Genomic DNA, 15675 nt, shown 5'->3' on the forward strand with positions numbered 1-15675 from the left:
AACTGGGCTGGTTAGAGGCTCCCTCCACCATGAATTGGTCCAAACTGGGTTTTTTAGAGGCTCCCTCCACCATGAATTTGCCCAAACTGGGCTGTTTAGAGGCTCCCTCCACCATGAATTTGCCCAAACTGGGCTGTTTAGAGGCTCCCTCCACCATGAATTTGCCCAAACTGGGCTGTTTAGAGGCTCCCTCCACCATGAATTGGTCCAAACTGGGCTGGTTAGAGGCTCCCTCCACCATGAATTTGCCCAAACTGGGCTGGTTAGAGGCTCCCTCCACCATGAATTGGTCCAAACTGGGTTTTTTAGAGGCTCCCTCCACCATGAATTGGTCCAAACTGGGCTGGTTAGAGGCTCCCTCCACCATGAATTTGCCCAAACTGGGGTTTTTAGAGGCTCCCTCCACCATGACTTGGTCCAAACTGGGGTGTTTAGAGGCTCCCTCCACCATGAATTTGCCCAAACTCTGCTGGTTAGAGGCTCCCTCCACCATGAATTTGCCCAAACTGGGCTGTTTAGAGGCTCCCTCCACCATGAATTTGCCCAAACTGGGCTGTTTAGAGGCTCCCTCCACCATGAATTTGCCCAAACTGGGCTGTTTAGAGGCTCCCTCCACCATGAATTGGTCCAAACTGGGCTGGTTAGAGGCTCCCTCCACCATGAATTTGCCCAAACTGGGCTGGTTAGAGGCTCCCTCCACCATGAATTGGTCCAAACTGGGTTTTTTAGAGGCTCCCTCCACCATGAATTGGTCCAAACTGGGCTGGTTAGAGGCTCCCTCCACCATGAATTTGCCCAAACTGGGGTTTTTAGAGGCTCCCTCCACCATGACTTGGTCCAAACTGGGTTTTTTAGAGGCTCCCTCCACCATGAATTGGTCCAAACTGGGCTGGTTAGAGGCTCCCTCCACCATGAATTGGTCCAAACTGGGGTTTTTAGAGGCTCCCTCCACCATGAATTTGCCCAAACTCTGCTGGTTAGAGGCTCAATCCACCCTGATTTTCAAAACAAATGTTGGTGCCAACCTCAACTTACTACAAGGGCCAAATTCACTGCTGGTGACAAGCTCTCCTCACTGCAAGTGCCAAATACACATGTTTCAAGGTGTTTTCCTACTGTCAGAGAGGTGGTATTGAGTGTGTAAAGTGTGTAGTTGTTAGGCTGTGATGTTGGGGTAATAGAGGGTCTTTGGTGTGTTAGATGCCCCCAGACATGCTTCCCCTGCTGTCCCAGTGTCATTCCAGAGGTGTTGGCATCATTTCCTGGGGTGTCATAGTGGACTTGGTGACCCTCCAGACACGGATTTGGGTTTCCCCCTTAACGAGTATCTGTTCCCCATAGACTATAATGGGGTTCGAAACCCGTTCGAACACACGAACATTGAGCGGCTGTTCGAATCGAATTTCGAACCTCGAACATTTTAGTGTTCGCTCATCTCTAATAGAGAGGTATCATCATAAGTTAAATGTCCTTATACATACATGGTGATGAGCATATTGTATATAAGAGGCTCATCATATGTTGCATGTCCTCTTACATACGTGGCGATGAGCCGGTCCCCAGACTCAGGGGTGATGACGCCAGCATGTCCACAAGAGGGACCGATGTTATAGTTTCTAACAGTAGATTTTGGTGAAACCAGACAGAATCTATGGTCAGACATTGTCACATGTCCAGCAGAGATTGGTCATGTGAATGTTGGTAGAACAGGGCTAAAGGTTTCCATGTATCTGTGAGCCATCCATGTCCTATGGACGCTTCATAAATATATAGCATATGCCTATAGAGAAGTCTCTCACGTCTCTGGTGGAGAATCTCCTGGTGAGGAGGAGCCGATGGTGTCCTTATCTCTGGGCAGGTCCTTGTTGTCATCTGAGTAGACATGAAGCTGATCTTATAAAACCTAGTGGGGTCTTGGTATTGGTCCAGGGGAGCAGGGCCTAAAGCCTTCTGGACCTTCACCTCTTACACCTAATGACTTGTATTCCCTCCCACATCTAGATCATTGAGCAGAGTTACAATGAATCCTACATCAGCCGTCATGGGCCAGAATCACAGAGCATTGACCCCGGACTCCTGCGCAGCCTATGGTCTCTGTCCGTGGCCATCTTCTCCATTGGTGGAATGGTGTCCTCTCTCTGTGTTGGAGTTGTATCTCAGTGGCTTGGGCGGTGAGTGTACACAAGCTATTAGTCTCTGTTATCTGCAGTTATTGTCCAGGGTCAGGCTCACTGCAAGACAGCTCAATACAATCTGCAGTGGTCTTAGAGTTGACCCTAAGGTCTATGGTGGTCTATGTTCCCCAGTTTTATGGCAATCGACCGAGTAGCCCTCTATTTTTTGGCTAGGTGAGGAATCATAGTACCAGCCAGGTAAACCGCACCACTCCACAAAAATACAAGTATATTGAGACCTAGTCAGGTAGCACTGAAACCCCCCAGCTGTATAGGGTAGGCAAAACCAATATATCCAAAAAAGATTTTTTCCAGCAGACCTTAGGTAAAAAACTTAACCTTTAATAAAAAAAAAATGTACATAAAACATGGAGATTACATCACCATTGGAAGAACACGAGCATAGTTGAACAGCTGACGCGTTTCAGGACCGAGATATTATGGTCCCTTACTCATAGCCAATAGGTGAGGAAGCAATCCAGTAATGGGTTGATCTAATGGTGGTCCCTATTGCTGTGCTGATCTATGATGCGTCTTTCTCATTCTATAGAGGCCTATAAGGTGGCCTCAAAGACTTGTGGCCTACCAGGTTACTATGTAGGCGTGTGGTGGTCATTGAGGTGCCCTTCTACTTCTGTAATAGTCTATGAAGTGTCACCCTGGGATTGTTTTGTATCCACTGTACTGTAGTGGCCAATGACGTGTCCCTCTAATACAGTAGTGGCCAATGAGGTGTCCCTCTAGTACTGTAGTGGCCTATGAGATGTCCCTCTAGTACTGTAGTGGCCTATGAGATATCCCTCTAGTACTGTAGTGGCCTATGAGATGTCCCTCTAGTACTGTAGTGGCCTATGAGATGTCCCTCTAGTACTGTAGTGGCCTATGAGGTGTCCTTGTAGTACTGTAGTGGCCTATGAGGTGTCCTTGTAGTACTGTAGTGGCCTATGAGATGTCCCTCTAGTACTGTAGTGGCCTATGAGATGTCCCTCTAGTACTGTAGTGGCCTATGAGATGTCCCTCTAGTACTGTAGTGGCCAATGACGTGTCCCTCTAATACAGTAGTGGCCAATGAGGTGTCCCTCTAGTACTGTAGTGGCCTATGAGATGTCCCTCTAGTACTGTAGTGGCCTATGAGGTGTCCTTGTAGTACTGTAGTGGCCTATGAGATGTCCCTTTAGTAATGTAGTGGCCTATGAGATGTCCCTCTAGTACTGTAGTGGCCTATGAGATGTCCTTGTAGTACTGTAGTGGCCTATGAGATGTCCCTCTAGTACTGTAGTGGCCTATGAGATGTCCCTCTAGTACTGTAGTGGCCTATGAGATGTCCCTCTAGTACTGTAGTGGCCTATGAGATGTCCCATTAGTAATGTAGTGGCCTATGAGGTGTCCCTCTAGTACTGTAGTGGCCTATGAGGTGTCCCTCTAGTACTGTAGTGGCCTATGAGATGTCCCTCTAGTACTGTAGTGGCCTATGAGATGTCCCTCTAGTACTGTAGTGGCCTATGAGATGTCCCTCTAGTACTGTAGTGGCCTATGAGATGTCCCTCTAGTACTGTAGTGGCCAATGAGGTGTCCTTGTAGTACTGTAGTGGCCTATGAGGTGTCCTTGTAGTACTGTAGTGGCCTATGAGGTGTCCCTCTAGTACTGTAGTGGCCTATGAGGTGTCCTTGTAGTACTGTAGTGGCCTATGAGATGTCCCTCTAGTACTGTAGTGGCCTATGAGGTGTCCCTCTAGTACTGTAGTGGCCTATGAGATGTCCCTCTAATACAGTAGTGGCCTATGAGATGTCCCTCTAGTACTGTAGTGGCCTATGAGATGTCCCTCTAGTACTGTAGTGGCCTATGAGATGTCCCTCTAGTACTGTAGTGGCCTATGAGATGTCCCTCTAGTACTGTAGTGGCCTATGAGATGTCCCTCTAGTACTGTAGTGGCCTATGAGATGTCCCTCTAGTACTGTAGTGGCCTATGAGATGTCCCTCTAGTACTGTAGTGGCCTATGAGATGTCCCTCTAATACAGTAGTGGCCTATGAGATGTCCCTCTAGTACTGTAGTGGCCTATGAGATGTCCCTCTAGTACTGTAGTGGCCTATGAGATGTCCCTCTAGTACTGTAGTGGCCTATGAGATGTCCCTCTAGTACTGTAGTGGCCTATGAGATGTCCCTCTAGTACTGTAGTGGCCTATGAGATGTCCCTCTAGTACTGTAGTGGCCTATGAGATGTCCCTCTAGTACTGTAGTGGCCTATGAGATGTCCCTCTAGTACTGTAGTGGCCTATGAGATGTCCCTCTAGTACTGTAGTGGCCTATGAGATGTCCCTCTAGTACTGTAGTGGCCTAAGAGATGTCCCTCTAGTACTGTAGTGGCCTATGAGATGTCCCTCTAGTACTGTAGTGGCCTATGAGGTGTCCTTGTAGTAATGTAGTGGCCTATGAGGTGTCCCTCTAGTACTGTAGTGGCCTATGAGATGTCCCTCTAGTACTGTAGTGGCCTATGAGATGTCCCTCTAGTACTGTAGTGGCCTATGAGATGTCCCTCTAGTACTGTAGTGGCCTATGAGATGTCCCTCTAGTACTGTAGTGGCCAATGAGGTGTCCTTGTAGTACTGTAGTGGCCTATGAGGTGTCCTTGTAGTACTGTAGTGGCCTATGAGGTGTCCCTCTAGTACTGTAGTGGCCTATGAGGTGTCCTTGTAGTACTGTAGTGGCCTATGAGATGTCCATCTAGTACTGTAGTGGCCTATGAGGTGTCCTTGTAGTACTGTAGTGGCCTATGAGATGTCCCTCTAGTACTGTAGTGGCCTATGAGATGTCCCTCTAGTACTGTAGTGGCCTATGAGATGTCCCTCTAGTAATGTAGTGGCCTATGAGGTGTCCCTCTAGTACTGTAGTGGCCTATGAGATGTCCCTCTAGTACTGTAGTGGCCTATGAGGTGTCCTTGTAGTACTGTAGTGGCCTATGAGATGTCCATCTAGTACTGTAGTGGCCTATGAGGTGTCCTTGTAGTACTGTAGTGGCCTATGAGATGTCCCTCTAGTACTGTAGTGGCCTATGAGATGTCCCTCTAGTACTGTAGTGGCCTATGAGATGTCCCTCTAGTAATGTAGTGGCCTATGAGGTGTCCCTCTAGTACTGTAGTGGCCTATGAGATGTCCCTCTAGTACTGCAGTGGCCTATGAGGTGTCCCTCTAGTACTGTAGTGGCCTATGAGGTGTCCCTCTAGTACTGTAGTGGCCTATGAGGTGTCCTTGTAGTACTGTAGTGGCCTATGAGATGTCCCTCTAGTACTGTAGTGGCCTATGAGATGTCCCTCTAGTACTGTAGTGGCCTATGAGATGTCCCTCTAGTACTGTAGTGGCCTATGAGGTTTCCCTCTAGTACTGTAGTGGCCTATGAGATGTCCCTCTAGTACTGTAGTGGCCTATGAGATGTCTCTCTAGTACTGTAGTGGCCTATGAGATGTCCCTCTAGTACTGTAGTGGCCTATGAGATGTCCCTCTAGTACTGTAGTGGCCTATGAGGTGTCCTTGTAGTACTGTAGTGGCCTATGAGATGTCCCTCTTGTACTGTAGTGGCCTATGAGGTGTCCCTCTAGTACTGTAGTGGCCTATGAGATGTCCCTCTAGTACTGTAGTGGCCTATGAGATGTCCCTCTAGTACTGTAGTGGCCTATGAGATGTCCCTCTAGTACTGTAGTGGCCTATGAGATGTCTCTCTAGTACTGTAGTGGCCTATGAGATGTCCCTCTAGTACTGTAGTGGCCTATGAGATGTCCCTCTAGTACTGTAGTGGCCTATGAGATGTCCCTCTAGTACTGTAGTGGCCTATGAGATGTCCCTCTAGTACTGTAGTGGCCTATGAGATGTCTCTCTAGTACTGTAGTGGCCTATGAGATGTCCCTCTAGTACTGTAGTGGCCTATGAGATGTCCCATTAGTAATGTAGTGGCCTATGAGATGTCCCTCTAGTACTGAAGTGGCCTATGAGGTGTCCCTCTAGTACTGTAGTGGCCTATGAGATGTCCCTCTAGTACTGTAGTGGCCTATGAGATGTCCCTCTAGTACTGTAGTGGCCTATGAGATGTCCCTCTAGTACTGTAGTGGCCAATGAGATGTCCCTCTAGTACTGTAGTGGCCTATGAGATGTCCCTCTAGTACTGAAGTGGCCTATGAGGTGTCCCTCTAGTACTGTAGTGGCCTATGAGATGTCCCATTAGTAATGTAGTGGCCTATGAGATGTCCCTCTAGTACTGTAGTGGCCTATGAGGTGTCCCTCTAGTACTGTAGTGGCCTATGAGATGTCCCTCTAGTACTGTAGTGGCCTATGAGATGTCCCTCTAGTACTGTAGTGGCCTATGAGATGTCCCTCTAGTACTGTAGTGGCCTATGAGATGTCCCATTAGTAATGTAGTGGCCTATGAGATGTCCCTCTAGTACTGTAGTGGCCTATGAGATGTCCCTCTAGTACTGTAGTGGCCTATGAGATGTCCCTTTAGTAATGTAGTGGCCTATGAGATGTCCCATTAGTAATGTAGTGGCCTATGAGATGTCCCATTAGTAATGTAGTGGCCTATGAGATGTCCCTCTAGTACTGTAGTGGCCTATGAGATGTCCCTCTAGTACTGTAGTGACCTATGAGATGTCCCTCTAGTACTGTAGTGGCCTATGAGATGTCCCTCTAGTACTGTAGTGGCCTATGAGATGTCCCTCTAGTACTGTAGTGGCCTATGAGATGTCCCTCTAGTACTGTAGTGGCCTATGAGGTGTCCTTGTAGTACTGTAGTGGCCTATGAGATGTCCCTCTAGTACTGTAGTGGCCTATGAGATGTCTCTCTAGTACTGTAGTGGCCTATGAGATGTCCCTCTAGTACTGTAGTGGCCTATGAGATGTCTCTCTAGTACTGTAGTGGCCTATGAGATGTCCCTCTAGTACTGTAGTGGCCTATGAGATGTCCCTCTAGTACTGTAGTGGCCTATGAGATGTCCCTCTAGTACTGTAGTGGCCTATGAGATGTCCTTGTAGTACTGTAGTGGCCTATGAGATGTCCCTCTAGTACTGTAGTGGCCAATGAGATGTCCCTCTAGTACTGTAGTGGCCTATGAGATGTCCCTCTAGTACTGTAGTGGCCTATGAGATGTCTCTCTAGTACTGTAGTGGCCTATGAGATGTCCCTCTAGTACTGTAGTGGCCTATGAGATGTCCCTCTAGTACTGTAGTGGCCTATGAGATGTCCCTCTAGTACTGTAGTGGCCTATGAGATGTCCCTTTAGTACTGTAGTGGCCTATGAGATGTCCCTCTAGTACTGTAGTGGCCTATGAGATGTCCCTCTAGTGCTGTAGTGGCCTATGAGATGTCCCTCTAGTACTGTAGTGGCCTATGAGATGTCCCTCTAGTACTGTAGTGGCCTATGAGGTGTCCTTGTAGTACTGTAGTGGCCTATGAGGTGTCCCTCTAGTACTGTAGTGGCCTATGAGATGTCCCTCTAGTACTGTAGTGGCCAATGAGATGTCCCTCTAGTACTGTAGTGGCCTATGAGATGTCCCTCTAGTACTGTAGTGGCCTATGAGGTGTCCTTGTAGTACTGTAGTGGCCTATGAGATGTCCCTCTAGTACTGTAGTGGCCTATGAGATGTCCCTCTAGTACTGTAGTGGCCTATGAGGTGTACTTGTAGTACTGTAGTGGCCTATGAGATGTCCCTCTAGTACTGTAGTGGCCTATGAGATGTCCCTCTAGTACTGTAGTGGCCTATGAGATGTCCCTCTAGTACTGTAGTGGCCTATGAGGTGTCCTTGTAGTACTGTAGTGGCCTATGAGATGTCCTTCTAGTACTGTAGTGGCCTATGAGGTGTCTCTCTAGTACTGTAGTGGCCTATGAGATGTCCCTCTAGTACTGTAGTGGCCTATGAGATGTCCCTCTAGTACTGTAAAGGCCTATGATATGTCCCTCTAGTACTGTAGTGGCCTATGAGATGTCCCTCTAGTACTGTAGTGGCCTATGAGATGTCCCTCTAGTACTGTAGTGGCCTATGAGATGTCCCTCTAGTACTGTAGTGGCCTATGAGATGTCCCTCTAATACAGTAGTGGCCTATGAGGTGTCCCTCTAGTACTGTAGTGGCCTATGAGGTGTCCTTGTAGTACTGTAGTGGCCTATGAGATGTCCCTCTAGTACTGTAGTGGCCTATGAGATGTCCCTCTAGTACTGTAGTGGCCTATGAGGTGTCCTTGTAGTACTGTAGTGGCCTATGAGATGTCCCTCTAGTAATGTAGTGGCCTATGAGGTGTCCCTCTAGTACTGTAGTGGCCTATGAGATGTCCCTCTAGTACTGTAGTGGCCTATGAGATGTCCCTCTAGTACTGTAGTGGCCTATGAGGTGTCCCTCTAGTACTGTAGTGGCCTATGAGATGTCCCATTAGTAATGTAGTGGCCTATGAGATGTCCCTCTAGTACTGTAGTGGCCTATGAGGTGTCCTTGTAGTACTGTAGTGGCCTATGAGATGTCCCTCTAGTACTGTAGTGGCCTATGAGATGTCCCTCTAGTACTGTAGTGGCCTATGAGGTGTCCTTGTAGTACTGTAGTGGCCTATGAGATGTCCCTCTAGTACTGTAGTGGACTATGAGATGTCCCTCTAGTACTGTAGTGGCCTATGAGGTGTCCTTGTAGTACTGTAGTGGCCTATGAGGTGTCCCTCTAGTACTGTAGTGGCCTATAAGATGTCCCTCTAGTACTGTAGTGGCCTATGAGATGTCCCTCTAGTACTGTAGTGGCCTATGAGATGTCCCATTAGTAATGTAGTGGCCTATGAGATGTCCCTCTAGTACTGTAGTGGCCTATGAGATGTCCCTCTAGTACTGTAGTGGCCTATGAGATGTCCCTCTAGTACTGTAGTGGCCTATGAGGTGTCCTTGTAGTACTGTATTGACCTATGAGATGTCCCTCTAGTACTGTAGTGGCCTATGAGATGTCCCTCTAGTACTGTAGTGGCCTATGAGATGTCCCTCTAGTACTGTAGTGGCCTATGAGATGTCCCTCTAGTACTGTAGTGGCCTATGAGATGTCCCTCTAGTACTGTAGTGGCCTATGAGATGTCCCTCTAGTACTGTAGTGGCCTATGAGATGTCCCTCTAGTACTGTAGTGGCCTATGAGATGTCCCTCTAGTACTGTAGTGGCCTATGAGATGTCCCTTTAGTAATGTAGTGGCCTATGAGATGTCCCTCTAGTACTGTAGTGGCCTATGAGATGTCCCATTAGTAATGTAGTGGCCTATGAGGTGTCCCTCTAGTACTGTAGAGGCCTATGAGATGTCCCTCTAGTACTGTAGTGGCCTATGAGATGTCCCTCTAGTACTGTAGTGGCCTATGAGATGTCCCTCTAGTACTGTAGTGGCCTATGAGGTGTCCTTGTAGTACTGTAGTGGCCTATGAGATGTCCCTCTAGTACTGTAGTGGCCTATGAGATGTCCCTCTAGTACTGTAGTGGCCTATGAGATGTCCCTCTAGTACTGTAGTGGCCTATGAGGTGTCCTTGTAGTACTGTAGTGGCCTATGAGATGTCCCTCTAGTACTGTAGTGGCCTATGAGATGTCCCTCTAGTACTGTAGTGGCCTATGAGATGTCCCTCTAGTACTGTAGTGGCCTATGAGGTGTCCTTGTAGTACTGTAGTGGCCTATGAGATGTCCCTCTAGTACTGTAGTGGCCTATGAGATGTCCCTCTAGTACTGTAGTGGACTATGAGATGTCCCTCTAGTACTGTAGTGGCCTATGAGGTGTCCTTGTAGTACTGTAGTGGCCTATGAGGTGTCCCTCTAGTACTGTAGTGGCCTATGAGATGTCCCTCTAGTACTGTAGTGGCCTATAAGATGTCCCTCTAGTACTGTAGTGGCCTATGAGATGTCCCTCTAGTACTGTAGTGGCCTATGAGATGTCCCATTAGTAATGTAGTGGCCTATGAGATGTCCCTCTAGTACTGTAGTGGCCTATGAGATGTCCCTCTAGTACTGTAGTGGCCTATGAGATGTCCCTCTAGTACTGTAGTGGCCTATGAGGTGTCCTTGTAGTACTGTATTGACCTATGAGATGTCCCTCTAGTACTGTAGTGGCCTATGAGATGTCCCTCTAGTACTGTAGTGGCCTATGAGATGTCCCTCTAGTACTGTAGTGGCCTATGAGATGTCCCTTTAGTAATGTAGTGGCCTATGAGATGTCCCTCTAGTACTGTAGTGGCCTATGAGATGTCCCATTAGTAATGTAGTGGCCTATGAGGTGTCCCTCTAGTACTGTAGAGGCCTATGAGATGTCCCTCTAGTACTGTAGTGGCCTATGAGATGTCCCTCTAGTACTGTAGTGGCCAATGAGATGTCCCTCTAGTACTGTAGTGGCCTATGAGATGTCCCTCTAGTACTGTAGTGGCCTATGAGATGTCCCTCTAGTACTGTAGTGGCCTATGAGATGTCCCTCTAGTACTGAAGTGGCCTATGAGATGTCCCTCTAGTACTGTAGTGGCCAATGAGATGTCCCTCTAGTACTGTAGTGGCCTATGAGATGTCCCTCTAGTACTGTAGTGGCCTATGAGGTGTCCTTGTAGTACTGTAGTGGCCTATGAGATGTCCCTCTAGTACTGTAGTGGCCTATGAGATGTCCCTCTAGTACTGTAGTGGCCTATGAGATGTCCCTCTAGTACTGTAGTGGCCTATGAGATGTCCCTCTAGTACTGTAGTGGCCTATGAGATGTCCCTCTAGTACTGTAGTGGCCTATGAGATGTCCTTCTAGTACTGTAGTGGCCCATGAGGTGTCTCTCTAGTACTGTAGTGGCCTATGAGATGTCCCTCTAGTACTGTAGTGGCCTATGAGATGTCCCTCTAGTACTGTAGTGGCCTATGAGATGTCCCTCTAATACAGTAGTGGCCTATGAGGTGTCCCTCTAGTGCTGTAGTGGCCTATGAGATGTCCCTCTAGTACTGTAGTGGCCTATGAGATGTCTCTCTAGTACTGTAGTGGCCTATGAGATGTCCCTCTAGTACTGTAGTGGCCTATGAGGTGTCCTTGTAGTACTGTAGTGGCCTATGAGATGTCTCTCTAGTACTGTAGTGGCCTATGAGGTGTCCCTCTAGTACTGTAGTGGCCTATGAGGTGTCTTTGTAGTACTGTAGTGGCCTATGAGATGTCCCTCTAGTACTGTAGTGGCCTATGAGATGTCCCTCTAGTACTGTAGTGGCCTATGAGGTGTCCCTCTAGTACTGTAGTGGCCTATGAGATGTCCCTCTAGTACTGTAGTGGCCTATGAGATATCCCTCTAGTAGTGTAGTGGCCTATGAGGTGTCCTTGTAGTACTGTAGTGGCCTATGAGATGTCCCTCTAGTACTGTAGTGGCCTATGAGATGTCCCTCTAGTACTGTAGTGGCCTATGAGATGTCCCTCTAGTACTGTAGTGGCCTATGAGATGTCCCTCTAGTACTGTAGTGGCCTACGAGATGTCCCTCTAGTACTGTAGTGGCCTATGAGATGTCCTTCTAGTACTGTAGTGGCCTATGAGATGTCCCTCTAGTGCTGTAGTGGCCTATGAGGTGTCTCTCTAGTACTGTAGTGGCCTATGAGATGTCCCTCTAGTGCTGTAGTGGCCTATGAGATGTCCTTCTAGTACTGTAGTGGCCTATGAGATGTCCCTCTAGTACTGTAGTGGCCTATGAGATGTCCCTCTAGTACTGTAGTGGCCTATGAGATGTCCCTCTAGTACTGTAGTGGCCTATGAGATGTCCCTCTAGTACTGTAGTGGCCTATGAGATGTCCTTCTAGTACTGTAGTGGCCTATGAGGTGTCTCTCTAGTACTGTAGTGGCCTATGAGATGTCCCTCTAGTAATGTAGTGGCCTATGAGATGTCCCTCTAGTACTGTAGTGGCCTATGAGATGTCCCTCTAGTACTGTAGTGGCCTATGAGATGTCCCTCTAGTACTGTAGTGGCCTATGAGATGTCCCTCTAGTAATGTAGTGGCCTATGAGATGTCCCTCTAGTACTGTAGTGGCCTATGAGATGTCCCTCTAGTACTGTAGTGGCCTATGAGGTGTCCCTCTAGTACTGTAGTGGCCTATGAGATGTCCCTCTAGTACTGTAGTGGCCTATGAGATGTCCCTCTAGTACTGTAGTGGCCTATGAGATGTCCCTCTAATACAGTAGTGGCCTATGAGGTGTCCCTCTAGTACTGTAGTGGCCTATGAGATGTCCCTCTAGTACTGTAGTGGCCTATGAGATGTCCCTCTAGTGCTGTAGTGGCCTATGAGGTGTCCCTCTAGTACTGTAGTGGCCTATGAGATGTCCCTCTAGTACTGTAGTGGCCTATGAGATGTCCCTCTAGTACTGTAGTGGCCTATGAGATGTCCCTCTAGTACTGTAGTGGCCTATGAGATGTCCCTCTAATACAGTAGTGGCCTATGAGGTGTCCCTCTAGTACTGTAGTGGCCTATGAGATGTCCCTCTAATACAGTAGTGGCCTATGAGATGTCCCTCTAGTACTGTAGTGGCCTATGAGATGTCCCTCTAGTACTGTAGTGGCCTATGAGATGTCCCTCTAGTACTGTAGTGGCCTATGAGATGTCCCTCTAGTACTGTAGTGGCCTATGAGATGTCCCTCTAGTACTGTAGTGGCCTATGAGATGTCCCTCTAGTACTGTAGTGGCCTATGAGATGTCCCTCTAATACAGTAGTGGCCTATGAGATGTCCCTCTAGTACTGTAGTGGCCTATGAGATGTCCCTCTAGTACTGTAGTGGCCTATGAGATGTCCCTCTAGTACTGTAGTGGCCTATGAGGTGTCCCTCTAGTACTGTAGTGGCCTATGAGATGTCCCTCTAGTACTGTAGTGGCCTATGAGGTGTCCCTCTAGTCTGTAGTGGCCTATGAGGTGTCCTTGTAGTACTGTAGTGGCCTATGAGATGTCCCTCTAGTACTGTAGTGGCCTATGAGATGTCCCTCTAGTACTGTAGTGGCCTATGAGATGTCCCTCTAGTACTGTAGTGGCCTATGAGATGTCCCATTAGTAATGTAGTGGCCTATGAGATGTCCCTCTAGTACTGTAGTGGCCTATGAGATGTCCCTCTAGTACTGTAGTGGCCTATGAGATGTCCCTCTAGTACTGTAGTGGCCAATGAGATGTCCCTCTAGTACTGTAGTGGCCTATGAGATGTCCCTCTAGTACTGTAGTGGCCTATGAGATGTCTCTCTAGTACTGTAGTGGCCTATGAGGTGTCCCTCTAGTACTGTAGTGGCCAATGAGATGTCCTTGTAGTACTGTAGTGGCCTATGAGATGTCCCTTTAGTACTGTAGTGGCCTATGAGATGTCCCTCTAGTACTGTAGTGGCCTATGAGATGTCCCTCTAGTACTGTAGTGGCCTATGAGGTGTCCCTCTAGTACTGTAGTGGCCTATGAGATGTCCCTCTAGTACTGTAGTGGCCTATGAGATGTCCCTCTAGTACTGTATTGGCCTATGAGATGTCCCTCTAGTACTGTAGTGGCCTATGAGGTGTCCTTGTAGTACTGTAGTGGCCTATGAGATGTCCCTCTAGTACTGTAGTGGCCAATGAGGTGTCCCTCTAGTACTGTAGTGGCCTATGAGATGTCTCTCTAGTACTGTAGTGGCCTATGAGATGTCCCTCTAGTACTGTAGTGGCCTATGAGATGTCCCTCTAGTACTGTAGTGGCCTATGAGATGTCCCTCTAGTACTGTAGTGGCCTATGAGATGTCCCTCTAGTACTGTAGTGGCCTATGAGATGTCCCTCTAGTACTGTAGTGGCCTATGAGATGTCCCTCTAGTACTGTAGTGGCCTATGAGATGTCCCTCTAGTACTGTAGTGGCCTATGAGGTGTCCCTCTAGTACTGTAGTGGCCTATGAGATGTCCCTCTAGTACTGTAGTGGCCTATGAGATGTCCCTCTAGTACTGTAGTGGCCTATGAGATGTCCCTCTAGTACTGTAGTGGCCTATGAGATGTCCCTCTAGTACTGTAGTGGCCTATGAGGTGTCCCTCTAGTACTGTAGTGGCCTATGAGGTGTCCCTCTAGTACTGTAGTGGCCTATGAGATGTCCCTCTAGTACTGTAGTGGCCTATGAGATGTCCCTCTAGTACTGTAGTGGCCTATGAGATGTCCCTCTAGTACTGTAGTGGCCTATGAGGTGTCCCTCTAGTACTGTAGTGGCCTATGAGATGTCTCTCTAGTACTGTAGTGGCCTATGAGATGTCCCTCTAGTACTGTAGTGGCCTATGAGGTTGTCCCTGCTAGTACTGTAGTGGCCTATGAGATGTCCCTCTAGTACTGTAGTGGCCTATGAGGTGTCCTTGTAGTACTGTAGTGGCCTATGAGATGTCCCTCTAGTACTGTAGTGGCCTATGAGATGTCCCTCTAGTACTGTAGTGGCCTATGAGATGTCCCTCTAGTACTGTAGTGGCCTATGAGATGTCCCTCTAGTACTGTAGTGGCCTATGAGATGTCCCTCTAGTACTGTAGTGGCCTATGAGGTGTCCTTGTAGTACTGTAGTGGCCTATGAGATGTCCCTCTAGTACTGTAGTGGCCTATGAGGTGTCCTTGTAGTACTGTAGTGGCCTATGAGATGTCCCTCTAGTACTGTAGTGGCCTATGAGATGTCCCTCTAGTACTGTAATGGCCTATGAGATGTCCCTCTAGTACTGTAGTGGCCTATGAGATGTCCCTCTAGTACTGTAGTGGCCTATGAGATGTCCCTCTAGTACTGTAGTGGCCAATGAGGTGTCCCTCTAGTACTGTAGTGGCCTATGAGATGTCCCTCTAGTTCTGTAGTGGCCAATGAGATGTCCCTCTAGTACTGTAGTGGCCTATGAGATGTCCCTCTAGTACTGTAGTGGCCTATGAGATGTCCCTCTAGTACTGTAGTGGCCTATGAGATGTCCCTCTAATACAGTAGTGGCCTATGAGGTGTCCTTGTAGTACTGTAGTGGCCTATGAGATGTCCCTCTAGTACTGTAGTGGCCTATGAGATGTCCCTCTAGTACTGTAGTGGCCTATGAGATGTCTCTCTAGTACTGTAGTGGCCTATGAGATGTCCCTCTAGTACTGTAGTGGCCTATGAGGTGTCCTTGTAGTACTGTAGTGGCCTATGAGATGTCCCTCTAGTACTGTAGTGGCCTATGAGATGTCCCTCTAGTACTGTAGTGGCCTATGAGATGTCCCTCTAGTACTGTAGTGGCCTATGAGATGTCCCTCTAGTACTGTAGTGGCCTATGAGGTGTCCCTCTAGTACTGTAGTGGCCTATGAGATGTCCCTCTAGTACTGTAGTGGCCTATGAGATGTCCCATTAGTAATTTAGTGGCCTATGAGATGTCCCATTAGTCATGTAGTGGCCTATGAGGTGTCCTTCTAGTACTGTAGTGGCCTATGAGATGTCCCTCTAGTACTGTAGTGGCCTATGAGATGTCCCTCTAGTACTGTAGTGGCCTATGAGATGTCCCTCTAGTACTGTAGTGGCCTA

At 48.1% G+C, this 15675-nt stretch overlaps 1 protein-coding gene across 1 annotated transcript in view; it reads left to right on the top strand.

The window, feature by feature from the left end:
• The window catches only part of LOC142188574 (solute carrier family 2, facilitated glucose transporter member 4-like), a gene marked incomplete at its 3' end in the record, with an annotated part of 53112 nt that overhangs the window by 9824 nt on the left and 27613 nt on the right, over positions 1-15675 (top strand). Inside the window, exon 3 of the mRNA XM_075261866.1 lies at positions 2002-2171. Within this exon, the coding sequence (XP_075117967.1) occupies positions 2002-2171 (170 nt within the window). The remainder of the gene's footprint in view (positions 1-2001; positions 2172-15675) is intronic.

The sequence above is a fragment of the Leptodactylus fuscus genome, unplaced genomic scaffold (genome assembly GCF_031893055.1).
Source record: "Leptodactylus fuscus isolate aLepFus1 unplaced genomic scaffold, aLepFus1.hap2 HAP2_SCAFFOLD_535, whole genome shotgun sequence".
Taxonomy (NCBI): Eukaryota; Metazoa; Chordata; class Amphibia; order Anura; family Leptodactylidae; genus Leptodactylus; species Leptodactylus fuscus.